At 38.0% G+C, this 19325-nt stretch overlaps 1 protein-coding gene across 1 annotated transcript in view; it reads right to left on the reverse strand.

The window, feature by feature from the left end:
- CFH (complement factor H) overlaps positions 1–19325 on the reverse strand; it is a 110465-nt gene that overhangs the window by 75853 nt on the left and 15287 nt on the right. The window contains exons 2-6 of the mRNA XM_068986105.1: positions 16071–16256; positions 15622–15727; positions 12666–12742; positions 7746–7937; positions 1831–2001 (exon numbers count right to left, since the gene is read on the reverse strand). Coding sequence (XP_068842206.1) covers positions 1831–2001; positions 7746–7937; positions 12666–12742; positions 15622–15727; positions 16071–16256 — 732 coding nt within the window. The remainder of the gene's footprint in view (positions 1–1830; positions 2002–7745; positions 7938–12665; positions 12743–15621; positions 15728–16070; positions 16257–19325) is intronic.

Below are 19325 nucleotides of genomic sequence, written 5' to 3' on the forward strand. Positions count from 1 at the left end.
CAGCTCCCAGTCTTGTTTTTGCTGACTGTATAGAGCTTCTCCATCTTTGGCTGCAAAGAACATAATCAGTCTGATTTCAGTGTTGACCATCTGGTGATGTCCATGTGTACAGTCTTCTCTTGTGTTGTTGGAAGAGGGTGTTTTCTATGACCAGTGCATTCTCTTGGCAAAACTCTATTAGCCTTTGCTCTGAAGTAGCCATAGACGATACATATAATAAATGGGCATGTCTCTGTTCCAGTAAGTCTTAGATTACAAAAAAGGGACAGGCTGGATTTGAGCTAGGGCTATGGCGTGAACCACACATGGGACAACAAACTGGCTCAAATTTGAGAAAGGAGTACATCAAGGCTGTATATTGTCACCATGCATATTTAACTTCTATACAGAGTACACCATGTGAGTTGCTGGACTGGATGAATCACAAGCCTGCATCAAGATAGCCAGGAGAAATATCAACAACTTCAGATATGCAGACAATAGCACCCTAATGGCAGAAAGTGAAGAGGAACTAAAAAGCCTCTTGATGAAAGTGAAAGAGGAGAGTAAAAAAGCTGGCTTAAAATTCTTTTTTTTTTTTTTAATGTTAAAATCTTTAATTCTTACATGTGTTCCCAAACATGAACCCCCCTCCCACCTCCCTTCCCATAACATCTCTGTGGGTCATCCCCATGCACCAGCCCCAAGCATGCTGTAACATTCAATAAACTAAGATCATGGCAATTGGTTCCATCATTTCATGGCAAATAGAGGAGAAAAACTGGAAGCAGTGGCAGAATTTATATTCTTGGGCTCCAAAATCACTGCAGATGGTGACTGCAGCTATGAAATTAAAAGACACTTACTCCTTCAAAGAAAAGTTATGACAAACTTAGACAGCATATTAAAAACCAGAGACATCACTTTGCCAACAGAAGTCTGTCTAGTCAAAGCTATGGTTTTTCCCGTAGTCATATACGGATGAGAGAGTTGGACCATAAGAACGCTGAGCACCAAAGAACTGATGCTTTCAAACTGTGGTGCTGGAGAGGACTCTTGAGAGACTCTTGGGTAACAAGGAGATCAAACCAGTCAATCCTAAAGGAAATCAACCCTGAATATTCATTGGAAGGACTGAAGCTGAAGCTGAAGCTCCAATGCTTTGGCCATCTGATGTGAAGAGTTGACTCACTAGAAAAGACTCTGATGCTGGGAAAGATTGAAGGTTGGGGGAGAAGGGGACAACAGAGGATGAGATGGTTGAATGGCATCACTAACTCAATAGACATGAGTCAGAGCAAACTCTGGGAGATAGCGAAGGACAGGGAAACCTGGCATGCTGCCGTTTATGGGGTTGCAAAGAGTTGGACACAACTTCATGACTGCACAACAACTGTGTGCTACACAATAGTGTGCTACCCCTTGACATAGTCCTTTCTGATTTGTAAAGTTCTACTCAGTCATTTATATCAACTTTGTTAGTACACAACAAGGATCAATTTGCAATAATCTTTTTTTTTTTTAAGTCATGCTTTCCAGGTGGCTCAGTGGTAAAGCGTCCAATGGAGGAGATAGAGGTTCAGTCCCGGGGTCAGGAAGATACCCTGGAGAAGGGAGTCCCAATCCATGCCAGTATTGTTGCCTGGGAAATCCCAAGGACAGAGGAGCCTGGCGGGCTACAGTCCATGGGATCTCAAAGGAATCAGACATGACTTAACAACTAAACAACAACAAATAAACATCAATACTCCATTATCAGAAAAAATAAACTGCTTAATGGTAAGGAGTATATGAGTTAAAGGAACTGTAATAAAATATACAACAAAAGATATAGAAGAAACGTAACATTACCTATACAAGCAGGAGCTGGAGTCCATCCAGATTTAGTGCATATTGTATCTCCCCTCTGACCATATTCAAAACCGGCTGCACATCTATATTGAACTCGTTCATTTGCCTTATAAGTTGCCTTTGGAAGTACAGCGTGTCCATTTAAAATGACAGGTGGTTTGCAGAAAATTTCTAAACAAAAGGGGTTAAATTCCAAAATGTCCATTATATGTCAAAGTACTATATCCCAGACATAAGTTATATAAAGATACAACTTTTGTTTCCATTCCGTTAAGTAAATTAGGCCACCAAACAAAGTCCTGTTTTGACTGGCATGCTTGATGAAAAATTTATCAGTTGTTCTTAACATTCATTTTGGAAGAAAGTTAAAATTCTGATTTAAATCTTATTGCTGATTTATTTAGTTGGGGGATAAATTAGTCCTCTTGAAATAAATAATGTCCAGTAACTTCATCAGCTATATATATAAAACTGAATACCAAAGTAGTTTCATTGTGATTTATGTAAAACAGCCTATTCATACGTATCCTGGTTTTCCATATAGTTTGCTTTATTTTAGATTAATGTTATATAAAGAAGATACTCGTTATAACTTAAGCATTTTATATATTATAATATTCTGAATGAATCTGAACATCAATGTCTAGAGCTGTGGGAAATTACATCAAAAGGATATTTACCCATTTGGTATTACTAAATATTTATGTTGTACCCTGTCCTTCATTTGTATAAAGCTAGAAAACATCATGTACTTAATGCCTTTCTCTTTTTTCCAACTTTTTCTAAGCTTTGTTTTTATTTTTATTTTTATTGGTATTTATTTGCTTTACAGTGCTGTGTTAGTTTCTACTGTACAGCACAGTTAATGAACTATATGTATACATATATTCCTTCTTTTTTTGGAATTCCTTTCCATTTGTGTCTCCACAGAGCACTGAGTTCCCTGGGCTATACAGTAGGTTCTCATTAATTTTCTATTTTATACATAGTATCAATAATGTCTCTATATCAATCCCAGTCTTACCATTCATCCCACTTCCCCTTCCCCCTTGGTATCCATAAGTTTGTTCTCTACATCTGTGTCTCTGATTCAGCTTTGTAAATGAGATCAGCTCTACCGATTTTTTCAGATTCTACATATATGTGTTAACACCCAATACCTGATTTTCTTTCTGACTTACTTCACTCCATATGATACTGCATAGGCCTCTTCTACATAAATCATTTTTTAAAAGCTTTTCATAAAAATTTTCAAACATAATCAAAAGTAGAAAAAATACGTGATCTCAATTCCAAATCATTTAAACTTGCTTTAAAAAATAATAATTAGCAATACATAATGAACTTTTTTCATATCATTCAATATTCTTTTACCACATAATATTTCCAGTTGTAATGCTGAGGCACTTATTAAGTGTTCTAATACTTGCATATAATGGGAAAGTAAAAATCAATGTATTCAAGAAGAATATATGTGTTTTTTGAGCAAAAACATTCTCATGGAAATAATTTACATAGAAATAACTACAGAATTTTTTTTAATATGAAGGAATTGTATCACAGATATTGCATTCAACTTACATGAATTCATGTAGTTCTGCTATGTAATTAAAATACCATATTTTTTTAAAGTAGGTCAAATTTGATACATAATTTCAGCAAATGATCTGTAAAAATTATATATATATTTTGTTATTGATAATAATTATTAACAAGATACTTTATCAAAGAAATTAATTTAACTCGTTGTATTACATCTCCAAAAAGCAACTGACCAGCTCTTGTGATTGCCATCCCTTCAAGTTTCTGTCAAAAACAAACAAACAAACAAACAAAAGCTGGCCATCATCTTTCACACTGTCCTCTCTCAAACATTTTCCCCTGGGATTCCAGCAACAGCTACTAGTTTCCCAGATTCTATTCTCCCTTCATCTCAATCTTTTCTTTCCTGTTTGCAACTTAATGATATTTTTCCTGTTACTTCACTATTCCACTTAAAATGCTGCATTGATTCCCAAACCAGTCTGCATAAAAGCCTAATCCTTCAGCATGGTGTGTGCCACCCCTCAGAACCTTGGACTCCATCACTGCCTTGTTCTCTGCCTGCATCCTACATTAAGGCCCCTGAGAACAATGGAAACAAGGGGCTTCATGCTCAAAGAGGCCTCAAAGCCACTGCCCCTTCCTCTCCATCTGACTGGTTTGCTTTTCCCTGCCTCAATTCATCTAAAGATTCTCATTCTTCCTTTAAGACATGTTTTGCATCAGTCATTTCTGAAAGATTTCACTAACCACAGAAACTTATGCAAAAAACAAACCCCACCCACAATCCTCTAGAGCTTCCCTGTTCGCTCAGTTGGTAAAGAACCTGCCTGCAATGCAGGAGACCCAAGTTGGATTCTGGGTCAGGAAGATTCCCTGGAGAAGAGAATGTCAACCCACTCCAGTATTCTTGCCTGGAAATCCCACGGACAGAGGAGCCTACTGGCTACAGTTCATGGGGTTGCAAGAGTCAGACACAACTCAGCAACTAAATCACAAGTCCCACCATATGATCTTTAGAGCATATGTAACTACTACACTGCATATAAATATGTTCATAGTTATTAACTTGAAATAGTTTTGTAAAAAGGACTTTCTAGGAAGAGGAACACTTCTCTTTGCGTCTCAATGTAGGACAGACTAGATTAGGAAAATGTAAATAATTTGGAGATATTAGATAATGTTAAAAAAATATTTATCCCAAACAAGTATTGGTAAAAAAAAAAAAAAGGTATGGTAATTTTAAATAAATTGGACATAATATATTATGACAAAAGCAAAAACCATCATGAGGTTCTCAAGGGAACATTTCACACAAAGATAGGCACAATAAAGGAGAAAAACAGGAAGGACCTAACAGAAGGAGAAGTGATTAAAAAGAGGTGGCAAGAATACACAGAAGAATTGTACAAAAAAGATCTCAATGACCCAGATAACCACAATTGTGTGGTCACTCACCTATAGTCAGACATCCTGGAGTATGCAGTCAAGTGGGCCTTAGGAAGCCTTGCTACAAACAAAACTAGTGGAGGTGATGGAATTCCAGCTGAGCTATTTCAAATCCTAAAAGATAATGCTGTTGAAGTGCTGCACTCAATATGCCAGCAATTTTGGAAAACTCAGCAGTGGCACAGGACCGGAAAAATTAAGCTTTCATTCTAATCCCAAAGAAGGGCAATGCCAAAAATGTTCAAGCTACCACACAATTGCACTCATTCACATGCGAGCAAGGTAATACTCAAAATCCTTCAAGCTAAGTTTCAATAATGTTTGAACAAAGAACCCCCAGATGTACAGCTAGATTTAGAAAAAGCAAAGAAACCAGAGATAAAATCACCAACATCTGCTGGATCATAGAAAAAGAAAGGGAACTCCAGAAAAAACATCTATTTCTGCTTTATTGACTATTCTAAAGCCTTTGACTGTGTGGATCACAACAAACTGTGGAAAATTCTTTAAGAGTTGAGAATGCCTGATCATCTTACCTGCCTCCCGGGAAACCAGTGTGTAGGACAAGAAGCAATAGTTAGAACTGGACATGGAACAACTGACTGGTTCAAAACTGAGAAAGGAGTATGTCAAGGCTGTATACTGTCACCCTGCTAATTTAACTTACATGCAGAGTACATAATGAAAAATTTAAAAAGCAGAATCATCACTTTGCAAAAAAAAAAGGTCTGTATAGCCAAAGTTATGATGTTTTCCACTAGTCATGTACTGATGTGAGAGCTGGACCATAAAGAAGGCTGAGTGTTAAAGAACTGATGCTTTCAAACTGTGGTGCTAGAAGACTCTTGAGAGTCCCTTGGACTGCAAGGAAATCAAACCAGTCAATCCTAAAGGAAATCAGTCCTGAATATTCATTGGAAGGATTGATGCCAATGCTGATGCTCCAATAATACTTTGGCCACCTGATGCAAAGAGCCGACTCATTGGGAAAAACCTCTGATGCTGGGGAAAATTTAGGGCAGGAGGAAAAGGAGGCAACAGAGGATGAGATGATAGGATCGCATCACTGACTCAATGGTCATGTGTTTGAGCAAACTCTGGGAAATAGTGAAGGACAGGGAAGCCTGGTGCATTGCAATTCATGGGGTTGAAAAGAGTTAGACACTACTGAGCAACTGAACAACAATAAAATCATCATATTGGTCATGAGGCCAAGGTCAGCAGTATTACGACTGAAGAAATGCTGATTTACAGGTTACTACAGAACTTTTATTTACAGACAAAAATTTATTTAGTGGATTCAATTCAGATCAGCAATATTTATACTAAACTTCCTGTAGGGAACAAGGTATAAAGAAGGTTGAGAAGTGCTTGCAAACGAGACTCTCAACCAGGGCTGAACATTCTTGCAAACGAGATGTTCTGCCCAGTGTAGGGAACTAGGTTTAAGGAAGGTTGAGAAGTGCTTGCAAACGAGACTCTCAACCAGGGCTGAACATTCTTTTCTCTTTTTCTCGAAAGTCCTCCTTTCAGCCTTTTGCTCCGGGGTGTTTACCCTTTCGGATTTTTATTCTTTTCTCTTTTTCTCGAAAGTCCCCCTTTCAGCCTTTTGCTCCGGGGTGTTTACCCTTTCGGATTTTTATTCTTTTCTCTTTTTCTTTTCTATTTCCCGAAAGTCCCCCTTTCAGCCTTTTGCCCCGGGGTGCTTACCCTTTCGGTTCCGTCGTGCCCCACGTTGGGCGCCAGATGCCGGCGACGGAATGAAACACCAACACTGCAGAGTGGTTTAAATCTTTCTATTTTAACACTTGCTTCTTACAGCTGCTTTATTTTATATCCCTTGCACAACAACCTACAGGGCAAGCTGCCAAGCACTATGATTCCGAGACTATACAGTGCGCAGGCACAGGGCAAAATAACCTTTACCTTGACTTACTTACTGCAGCTAAGACTTTGTTTTGGGGAACTTCCTTATCAACTTAGAATCCGTTTTGTCCCAGGGTCTGTTCCTTTTGAGGAATCAGAGAAACATCCTTGTGTGCAAGAAATGTTCTTTTCCCACGGGAACAAACAGGATTCTTAGCTGAACATCTCGTTTGCAAGAATGTTCAGCCCTGGTTGAGAGTCTCGTTTGCAAGCACTTCTCAACCTTCCTTAAACCTAGTTCCCTACACTGGGCAGAACATCTCATTTGCAAGAATGTTCAGCCCTGGTTGAGAGTCTCGTTTGCAAGCACTTCTCAACCTTCCTTAAACCTAGTTTCCTACACTGGGCAGAACATCTCGTTTGCAAGAATGTTCAGCCCTGGTTGAGAGTCTCGTTTGCAAGCACTTCTCAACCTTCTTTATACCTTGTTCCCTACAACTTCCAGTGCAAGTATAAAACAGGACCACTTTTAGAAGTGTTATTCAAAGACAGAATGTCATCATGATACATCAGTAGAGATAAACATTGAATGTTTAGTTTTTCAAATATAAAATGACCTTTTAGAGTTTTAATACTAAAACTTATAGCAGAAATGCTTAAAATTTTAGTTTAGTCATGAGTCAATTACACTTTAATTATGGTTATGAGAATGGACTTTAATGTCATATAACCTAGGTTTGAATCTTACCTCTACCATATACACCATGATCATTCTGGACATGCAATTTAATTTCTTTGCACCATGATTTCCTCAATTATGAAACAGAGATGAACACAGTACATAAGTTACATGACCATTTGGAAGGTTAAATAGATGACACTTGTAAACAGTTTAGATCACCTACTGTAAAATAGTAAGTGCTGAATAAATGCTAGCGATTGCTAGTATTTTTCAAATCCTATAGGATGCACAATGTTTTGAAAGGCATATTTTCATAAAAAAAAACTAAACTCATGCAATTAATCAAACCAACAGTAAGTGAGTAAGTTTATCTTACCTACACATTTTGGAGTTTCTGCACTCCAAACACCACCTGCTGAGCAATGTATTTGTTTGGGTCCATTCAGCATGTAGCCTGAATTACACTCAAACTGTACCACTTGTCCATAGGTATATTCTTGGTCTGGTTCCAGGGCACCACTGAAAATTTTCCCATTCTCTGGTTCTGTCACCGGGAGACACTTAACAACTGAAAAAATAAACATAACTTCTTCTAATGAAATTGGAAAACTTTAAAACCTTATCATGAAAAAATGAGTATATATAAATTTGACATTATTGGTTGTATATATTGTATATATATTGTATATATATACATTATATATATATATATATATATATATAACCAACAGCAAGATTACTTTTTTAAAGATGTGTTTATTTGCTAAAACTGTTAGCCAGAAATAAATTCTACTAAGTAAAAACAAAGAAAAACAATAATAGTAGTAAGCTTATCTCTGATTCTTTCCTGTGGGAGTAAGCAAAAAACACTACCACCTTGAGTTTTGTAATGAAAGTATATATATTTTCACTTTCATTTTTAATGAAAGTGTATATATTTTCCATGAACAGTATCGAAAGGCAAAAAGATAGGATACTGAAAGATGAACTCCCCCAGTCAGTAGGTTCCCAATATGCTACTGGAGATCACTGGAGAAATAACTCCAGAAAGAATGAAGGGACAGAGCCAAAGCAAAAACAACACCCAGCTGTGGATGTGACTGGTGATAGAAACAAGGTCTGATGCTGTAAAGAGCAATATTGCATAGGAACCTGGAATGTTAGGTCCATGAATCAAGGCAAATTGGAAGTGGTCAAATAGGAGATGTTAAGAGTGAACGTCGACATTCTAGGAATCAGCCAACTAAAATGGACTGGAATGGGTGAATTTAACTCAGATGACTATTATATTCCTACTGTGGGCAGGAAACCCTTAGAAAAAATGGAATAGCCATCATACTCAACAAAAGGGTCCGAAATGCAGTACTTGGATGCAATCTCAAAAACAACAGAATGATCTCTGTTTGTTTCCAAGCAAACCATTCAATACCACAGTAATCAAAGTCTATGCCCCAATCAGTAATGCTGAAGAAGCTGAAGTTGAACGGTTCTATGAAGACCTACAAGACCTTCTAGAACTAACACCAAAAAAAATGGCCTTTTCATTATAGGACTGGAATGCAAAAGTAGGAAGTCAAGAAACAACTGGAGTAGCAGGCAAATTTGGCCTTGGAATACAGAATGAAGCAAGGAAAAGGCTAAAAGAGTTTTGCCAAGAGAACACACTGGTCATAGCAAACACCCTCTTCTAACAACACAAGAGAAGATTCTACACATGGACATCACCAGATGGCCAGCACTGAAATCAGATTGATTATATTCTTTGCAGCTAAAGATGGAGAAGCTCTATACAGTCAGCAAAAACAAGAACGGGATTGACTGTGGCTTAGATCATGAACAACTTATTACCAAATTCAGACTTAAATTGAAGAAAGTAAGGAAAACCACGAAACCATATGACCTAAATCAAATGCCTTATGATTGTACAGTGGAAGTGAGAAATAGATTTAAGGGAATAGATCTGATAGACATATAGTGCCTAATGAACTATGGACTGAGGTTCATGACATTGTACAGGAGATAGGGATCAAGACTATTCCCAAGAAAAATAAATGCAAAAAAGCAAAATGGCTGTCTGATGTGGCCTTACAAATAGCTTTGAAAAGAAGAGAAGCCAAAAGCAAAGAAGAAAAGGAAAGATATACCCATTTAAATGCAGAGTTCCAAAGAACAGCAAGGAGCGATAAGAAAGCCTTCCTTAGTGATCAATGCAAAGAAATAGAGGAAAATAATAGAATGAGAAATACTAGAGATCTCTCAAAGAAAGTTAGAGATACCAAGGGAAAATTTCATGCAAAGATGGGCTCATTAAAGGACAGAAATGGTATGGACCTAACAGAAGCAGAAGATATTAAGAAGAGATGGCAAGAATACACAGAAGAACTGTACAAAAAAGATCTTAATGACCCAGATAATCATGACGGTATGATCACTCACCTAGAGCCAACATCTGGAATGGGAAGTCAAGTGGGCATTAGGAAGCATCACTATGTAGAAAGCTAGTGGAGGTGATGGAATTCCAGTTGAGCTGTTTCAAATCCTGAAAGATGATGCTGTGAAAGTGCTGCAATCAATATGCCAGCAAATTTGGAAAATCCACAGTGGCCACAGGACTGGAAAAGGTCAGTTTTCATTCCAATCCCAAAGAATGGCAATGCCAAAGAATGCTCAAACTACCCCACAATTGCACTCATCTCACATGCTAGTAATGTAACGCTCGAAATTCTCCAAGTCAGGCTTCAGCAATACATGAACTGTGAACTTCCAGATGTTCAAGCTGGATTTAGAAAAGGCAGAGGACCCAGATATCAAATTGCTAACATCCGTTGGATCATTGAAAAAGCAAGAGTTCCAGAAAAAACATCTATTTCTGCTTTATTGACTATGCCATAATCTTTGACTGTGTGGATCACAACAAACTGTGGAAAATTCTTCAACAGATGGGCATACCAGACCACCTGACCTGCCTCTTGAGAAATCTGTATGCAGGTCAGGAAGCAACAGTTAGAACTGAACATGGAACAACAGACTGGTTCCAAATAGGGAAAGGAGTACAACAAGGTTGTATATTGTCACCCTTTTTATTTAACTTATATGCAGAGTACATCATGAGAAATGCTGGGCTGGATGAAGTAAAAACTGGCATTAAGATCACTGGGACAACCATCAATAACCTCAGATATGCAGATGATTATCACCCTTATGGCAGAAAGTGAAGAAGAACTAACAAGCCTCTGGATGCAAGTGAAAGTGGAGGGTGAAAAAGTTGGCTTAAAGCTCAACATTCAGAAAACAAAGATCATGGCATCTGGTCCCATCACTTTTGGGAAATAGATGGGGAAACAGTGGAAACAGTGGCTGACGTTATTTTGAGGGGCTTCAAAATCACTGCAGATGGTGACTGCAGCCATGAAATTAAAAGATGCTTACTCCTTGGAAGGAAAGTTATGACCAACCTAGACAGCATATTAAAAAGCTGAGACCTTACTTTGCCAACAAAGATCCATATAGTCAAGGCTATGGTTTTTCCAGTGGTCATGTATGGATGTGAGAGTTGGACTGTAAAGAAAGCTGAGCACCGAAGAATTGATGCTTTTGAACTGCGGTGTTGGAGAAGACTCTTGAGAGTCCCTTGGACTGCAAGGAGATCCAACCAGTCCATCCTAAAGGAGATCTGTCCTGGGTGTTCACTGGAAGGACTGATGTTGAAGCTGAAACCAATTCTTTGGCCGCTTGATGCAAAGAGCTGACTCATTGGAAAAGACCCTGATGCTGGGAGAGATTGAGGGCAGGAGGAGAAGGGGATGACAGAGGATGAGATGGCTGGATGGCATCACCGACTCAATGGAGATGAGTTTGAATAAACTCCGGGAGTTGGTGATGGACAGGGAGGCCTAGCATGCTGCAGTCCATGTGGTCGCAGAGTCAGACACAACTGAGCGACTGAACTGAATTGAACTGACATATTTTGTAGTAGCAAAAAAAGTGTTTCTTACATAATTGAGAAATATAAGTTGGAGATACTTAAATACAAAATTTCCATTTAAGTCCCACAATAATACAAAGCTGTATTCTTAAAAGGCATAAAAGCAAACTTTCTGATTATATGTACTTCAATAAATAAATAGTCTTTAATTTTTCTTCTTCTTCTATATCAAAATAACTAGAGCACTTTTTTTATTTTCCTTATTATTTTCCAATATCCCTTAGGTTTAAGAAAGTCAACCTTTATTTTAGAATAGAATCTCCCAGGATGCTTGTTAAATGGAAACTCTGTGGCTAGCTCCCTGCCCTATCACCCAAGGAACACTGATTCAGTCGATCTTTATGATCCAAAATTTCAGTTTTTAAGAATCACTCCAGATTATTCCAGTGTGGATGTTCCCTAGAACATTTATCCCCATCCTCTCATTTCTGTTGATGAAAGATCTCCCACTCTCTTTTTCAGAAAACAGGAATTCTGAGTGATCACTGTTTTTCTTTCCTTCTTCCTCTGCCTCTGTCTTTTTCTCTCTCTTTCCTCCCTTCCACTCTCTCTGCCTTGCATTTACCTCTTCTTTTTCCTCTCTACTTACTCATCACCATTCAACTAGGAAAAGTTAAATTCATGATGACAACAGATTATTCTTTCTATTTTATATTGGAGTATAGTCAACAATGTTGTGATAGTTTCAGGTGGACAGCAAAAGGACTCTTATTTTCATGATGACTACAGATTGTAATCAGTGGTTTAAAATCTGAAAACAGGATGTGCAATTTTTCCATTCTCTCTGCTTTATGAATCAGTAAGAAAGGGCAGAGCTTTTCTTTAGTTTCTGGCTCTTTTCAGTAAACTAAAACCATAGAAAAACTCCTCGTGTCAGGCAGGAGGAAGGAGATGCCTAAACTATGTTCTCTAGTTAAGCTTTTATCTGAGATCCTTGCATTGGGGTAGTCATTTGGCTGAGTGCTCCTTTAAAGCTGAAACTCTCTTCATTTTAATGTGATATATATGTTATTCCCAGTGGTTAGAATCCAAAAGGAAAAACAAAACTTAGATTTTTTTTTTTTTCTAGTCTGTAATACTTGGACTATTAGATTAGATGAACCTGTATTTATTTTTGGTTATTGAAACACTTAACAGCATAGCAATAAAAGATTACATCCAACTCTGTACTATAGTAGAATCCACAAAAATAATTTGAGTAAGAAATATTTAATTATAGAATTTAAGAATATTTAATGTAAGACATTTCCCCCCAAAATCCATATTTTAAACATATGCTTTAATATACTTGTTAATCAGTTTTACATCTACCTTCACATATGGGAATATCATTGGTCCATCCATTTGTGTCACATTCACGGAAATTCATCTCACCCAGCATCTGATACCTGAAAATCAAAAATAACAGAATTGTGAGCTGATGTGTGTTTATGTGCACTTTTAAGTTTGATACCATTTCAAATATCCAGAAACTCTATTTCAAGGAAAACTATTAATAAGAGCACATGCTTCCCTCCCGCCTCAGGAAAGACCCTTAATTAAGCCCTCAGGACCATGGACTTAAATTATCAAAATCCTTGATTTGTGAAACAAACTCATAACTGTTTCATGCACTTTTATTTTTCCGGTTGAGTCAGTTAATGAGGTACACTTAACAATGTAATAAGCTCCATGAACTATCACTAAAACCAAAGATAAAAAACATGAGACAATGATAAAAGCAGTAAACAACAGTTCACTGTATGTTACCCCAGTCCACTCTTTTTCTATATTTCTATCCATAGTCCTACCCTCCACGATTGTGATATTTTCTGGACACTGTACTTTTTTTAAACATGATCAAGGACAATGCTAGCAAGAATATTTCAGTGTGGCTTATTGTCAGCACTTGTCTCCATCTCTCATCTCCATCCTGGCGATGTTTTCCAGACTGTGGTCACCAAGTCAAGTCCACTTACATAAGTAATTCAGTGTGAAAGTATACTAACTCATCAAGCCTGAGCTTCAAACCAAAGATGCTGTACTTGCACAGGGAACAATGCTCAATGTCATGTGGCAGCCTGAATGGGATGGGAGTTTGGGAGAATGGATACATATATGTGTACGGCTGAGTTCCTTTGCTGTGCACTTTAAACTATCACAACATTGTTAATTGCTATATTCCAATACAAAATACTGCTGCTGCTGCTAAGTCGCGTCAGTCGTGTCCGACTCTGTGCGACCCCATAGACAGCAGCCCACCAGGCTCCTCTGTCCCTGGGATTCTCCAGGCAAGAATACTGGAGTGGATTGCCATTTCCTTCTCCAAGGCATGCATGGTAAGTCACTTCAGTCGTGTCTGGCTCTTTGCAACTCCATGGAGAGCAGCCCACCAGGCTGTCCTGTCCACGGGATTCTCAAGGCAAGAATATTGCAGTGGGTTGCTATTTCCTTCTCCATACAAAATACAAAGCTTAAAAAAAAAAAAATCCTTCTCAAATTTATTACATTTGACAATTGGAAGCAAAAAGACATTTTTTTTTAACTCAAAAAATAAATAAGGAAAGGCATTTTGATAACTACAAGCGAGAGAATTTGGGGGGGGGGGGGGGGAAAGGCCTCTTATAAACTTCCAAAGAATTGTACCTGGACAAACATTTCCTTTGACCCTGAATGAGAGCTGTCCTGCTAGTTACACAAGTGAAAAAACGCTCTCCTTCAAAAAACACTTTGCCTTCTTGGATTGGGGTTGATTTGTTTCTAATTCTCTAAGGGAAGAAATCGTTTCAGTAGAGTACATGGAAGTTACGGGAACTTGAACTCAAACTTTTACTCTGTGCCCCTGTCACACGAAGGAACAAGATAATTGGTTGTCAAAGGTTCTTCTCTGGCTCCTTTATTGGCTCCGCCTAACAGAGGAACATTTCCTGCTGACTATTTTCCACCAGGGACCCAGTCATTCGCGCAAACCTCTCTCCGGAGTTCTGCGAAATTCTACACAAATCCTCCTACTGCCACCGGCTAACCCCGGAAATTCAAATTTCTGGGGAATGAAAATAGAACCTGGGGAATGAAAATAGAACCTGGGGAATAAATCTAACCTTATTTCCCCTCCGCGCTAAGTTTCCTTTGGCAGGCTCACAGGGTCCCGCATACCGAAGCCGCAGAGCCAGCTCTTCAGACGGCGCTCCCAGCTCAAAATGGCCGCCCGGGCGCCTCAGCCTGGGGCCCTGTGCTGGCGCCGCGCTGCCCACTGCGCTCTGGAGCCTGAGCCCCGCGCTGCCCCGCCCGCGGGAATCCCCCAGCCCGGCCCCGCGTTCCCCGCTGAGGAGACCCTGAGAAGCAGCCCAGCTTGCTCATAGCCTGCCGTACTTATTTCTCCCACCAAGTCCGTGATGCGCTTGCTATGTTTCTGCTTTTGTAAGTGAGGAAATTGGAATAAAGAGCTATTTTCTAAAAATACATATAGTTATTAAGTGGTAGCGTTTTGGAATACGGACTTACTTCAAAGCCTAAGCTCTAAAATATTATATTGCCTCAAATCAAGAAATAAATAGGGAGTGATTAGTGATTCTACGTGTAATTTCTTCACCCTATGTATATTTATGTAATATAAAAGTACAACGATCCAGTTTTCCTATGTATAAAACTTTCTTCAAAACAAGGTGCTGGGAGTCACAAGAAAGAACACTGAGGAGGTCACAACACAGGGTTAAGACTAGCTGAGCTGTGGGAATCCAGCAGGTGCTTAGAAGGTACAAAGTCACCTCTTCTGAGCATAGCAGCATTTTTGGTCTGCATGATAAGCGTAATTTACAGATTGTGGAAACTTAAAGAATGATAGTTATTATTTCAGTGTTCAGTTAGTCTGATTTCTCATAAATTGTATAAAATTTTATCAAAATAGAGCCACGTTCTCTAATTTTGTTACCATTCCCACTGCCCCTGAGATATGGAATTCTTATTCTGCACATAATAGGATACGGTGAGGACACATTGCAGAGAATTTTTATTTAAATGTGTACAATTTTCCCACTTTCTTGTAACTTATACTCTACCAGAGTAATTATAATTTGTTTTAATTGTTCAATGTTGAGGAGATGATCATATTATCCAAATATAATGATTTTCATTATAGTTTACATTTTCAGATTACTTGTGTGTTACATATAAAAATGCTCATAGAAAAATATAATAACCTTAAACACATAAATAAGGTCAGTTTCTATTTACTCTTTCCAGTATGAAAGATCTGAATTATAAACTGCTCTTTCTGTTGATGACATACCCCTCATCACACGTATAAACAACTTTTGCACCATATTCAAACTGAGTTCCTTCTGCAAGATGGAAAGAACCAAATGGAGTGTCTCCAGGGTGTGCACAGGGCTTTTCTAAAATGAAAAAGAAAAAGAATATGATGCTAGCATGTAGCACAGAGAGTAACAATTTACATAAGAGTTAAAGAACAAGGATATCTGATATTGTTTTAGAGAACAGAATTGGAAATATAGAAAAGTGAAAAATGCCAAAGTTATCTGTATGACATTTTTTTTTTTAATTTTGGAAGATGACAACCCCTGTTTAAGAATGATGAGGATATATTGCTTTGTATTTAAATGACACTAGTGATAGAATTCAGCCAGTATTGCCACAATAGCATTTGTTAGTTATTTATTAATTAAATAGTTATTTTCACGACTTTTCACAGTTTTCACAAAAGTAGGAATTACTTACTCCGACATATCCTCGATGGATGAAGAGACACCCATTTTCCACCCTTGCACACCATTACAATACTCCCCAGAGTTCTGTATCCAGGGCTGCATTTATATGTAGCCTGAGTGCCCTCTTGATATGTTTGTTCAGTCCAAGAACCTGAAAGGATTTCTGTTTCCTTTCTGGGAGGGGGTTCTTTACAGTCTACAAAAAAAAAAAAAAAGTGTTTAAATACAATGAAAAATGAAGTATTTTTAGGTTATTTTTGCTTTAAAGAAAACCTATACAGGTCCATCCAATGTAAGTCTTAATATATATTTTTTAACCTTGCAAAAATTAAATCTAAATAGATTTGTAAGAATAACTTTCAAGATAAAGTTACACTTTCAGTTCAGTTCTGTTTAGTACAGTTGCTCAGTCGTGTCAGACTCTTTGTGACCCCATGAATCGCAGCACACCAGGCCTCCCTGTCCATCACCAACTCCCGGATTTCACTCAAACTCATATCCATCCAGTCGGTGATGCCATCCAGCCATCTCATCCTCTGCCGTGCCCTTCTCCTCCTCCCCCCAATCCCTCCTAGCATCAGAGTCTTTTCCAATGAGCCAACTCTTCGCATGAGGTAGCCAAAGTGTTGGAGTTTCAGCTTCAGCATCATTCCCTCCAAAGAAATCCCAGGGCTGATCTCCTTCAGAATGGACTGGTTGGATCTCCTTGCAGTCCAAGGGACTCTCAAGAGTCTTCTCCAACACCACAGTGCAAAAGCATCAATTCTTTGGCACTCAGCTTTCTTTACAGTCCAACTCTCACATCCATCCATGACCACTGGAAAAACCATAGCCTTGACTAGATGGACCTTAGTTGGCAAACTAATGTCTCTGCTTTTCAATATGCTAGCTAGGTTGCTCATAACTTTTCTTCCAAGGAGTAAGCATCTTTTAATTTCATGGCTGCAGTCACCATCTGAAGTGATTTTGGAGCCCAAAAAAATAAAGTCTGACACTGTTTCCACTGTTTCCCCATCTATTTCCCGTGAAGTGATGGGACCAGATGCCATGATCTTCGTTTTCTGAATGTTGAGCTTTAAGCCAACTTTTTCACTCTCCTCTTTCACTTTCATCAGGAAGCTTTTTAGTTCGTCTTCACTTTCTGCCATAAGCGTGGTGTCATCTGCATATCTGAGGTTATTTATATTTCTGCTGGCAATCTTGATACCAGCTTGGGCTTCTTCCAGACCAGCGTTCCTCATGATGTCCTCTGCATAGAAGTTAAATAAACAGGGTGACAATATACAGCCTTGATGTACTCCTTTTCCTATTTGGAACCAGTCTGTTGTTCCATGTCCAGTTCTAACTGTTGCTTCCTGACCTGGATATAGGTTTCTCAAGAGGCAGGTCAGGTGGTCTGGTATTCCCATCTCTTTCAGAATTTTCCACAGTTTATTGTGATCCACACAGTCAAAGGCTTTGGCATAGTCAATGATGCAGAAATAGATGTTTTTCTGGAACTTTATTGCTTTTTCGATGATCCAGCGCATGTTGGCAATTTGATTGATTTCTATAATTCTGCTCTTTTCTAAGGGCTTCCCTGGTAGTTTAGCTGGTAAAGAATCCACCTGCAATTCAGGAGAACCTGGTTCAATTCCTGGGTTTGGAAGATCCCCTTGAAGAAAGAATAGTCTATCCACTCCAGTATTCTTGGGCTTCGCTGGTGACACAGACGGTAAAGAATTCGCTGCAATGTGGGAGACCTGGGTTCAGTTCCTGGGTTGATACGATCCCCTGGAGGAGGGCATGGCAACCCACTCCATATTCTTATCTGGATAGTCCCCATGGACAGAGGAGCCTGATGGGCTACAGTCCATGGGGGTCACAGAGTTGGACACGACTGAGCGATTAAGCACAACACCGCACATTCGTTCTTAAATTCAGGAAATATTAGGCACTATTCTAAGGTATGAAGAAACAACAATGGATATGGAGACAAAGTGTTGTCACTCTAGTAAGGAAGTTATTGCATATGTATTCAAAGAGATGACTTATCCAGGTGTCTGAAATCTTCATCAAGATCTTGTATAGTCTGCTCTACCACCAATTCTATATAATCTCTTGAGCCTCGGTAACCTTGGGGCTGGAGCGGTCAAGTATATGTGTAAATGTGATTGACAATCCCAAATTGAAACCCACTCTGGCACTCTAGCAATTAGAAACCACTGAAGATAAAAAGGAATAAAATCGAATCCTTACTTTTCTCAGAAAACTGTCATTAGGAAACTCATGAATTCAGGAAATAAATTGTAAAAAGTATACACATATTAGAATGTTTTTAATTAAAATCCTATTTATGAAGATTTAATCTATACAAAATTCAAAGGAAAATTTTCTGCAAAATTATTGTCCACACAAAAGCACTTCTTGCAATAACACAACCAAAAGAAAAATACAGGAGGATGATAGAACATTTTCTTAAGAATGGCTGATAATATAACCATTACTAAAATAAAAGACATCATAATTAAGTGATTTTTTTTGGACAAATTTCAATGACAAAAATGTAAAGGGAATGACACCTGATTTTGTAGAAAAAGAAATGTTATAAATATTATATTAAATAAAATTAGAGGTATAAATTACTAAAGCAATTTGATGACAATTATAAAGAATCTTAAAAATGCTCATGTAAATTAAAGATTTTCAAACCAAAAAAAGATCCTAAAGCAATAATAAAAGTTTTTCTAAGATTCTTACATACAGAATGTTTATTCCAACATTTTCATAGTGGAAAAAATAAGATATGTTAATGTGAATATTGTCATATTGTAGTACATTCACCTGAGGAAATATTTTATGGTTTTTGAAAATTGTCTTTTGGGGAATATTTAATCATATGGCTAAATGTTAGCACAAGAGTAAGGGGGAAGGTATTATAGATTTTTTGTTTCTAATAAAGATATATTATAGTGATCAAGGATCAGAATGGTCAGTAGTTAAAGCTGACTTTCAGCAGCACTAATGGAAACCAGAAGATGTTAACTTATCACTTCTATCTGCATAAAGCAATAATTGTCTACTTAGAATCCTACATAAAGGAACAATTTTTTTAAGGTTCAAGATTTCAGTTAATGGAATGTGAGAGAATTTGCTTTATAGATTCACATTAAGGGGAAATAAAATATGTACTTTAGAAAAAAGAAAACTTTCTCAGATATAAGGTTTGCAATGAAAGAAAAACAAAAACAGCACCTAAACAAATAAGTCTAAGAGAACACCAACT

This window comes from Capricornis sumatraensis, chromosome 14 (assembly GCF_032405125.1).
Source record: "Capricornis sumatraensis isolate serow.1 chromosome 14, serow.2, whole genome shotgun sequence".
NCBI lineage: Eukaryota > Metazoa > Chordata > Mammalia > Artiodactyla > Bovidae > Capricornis > Capricornis sumatraensis.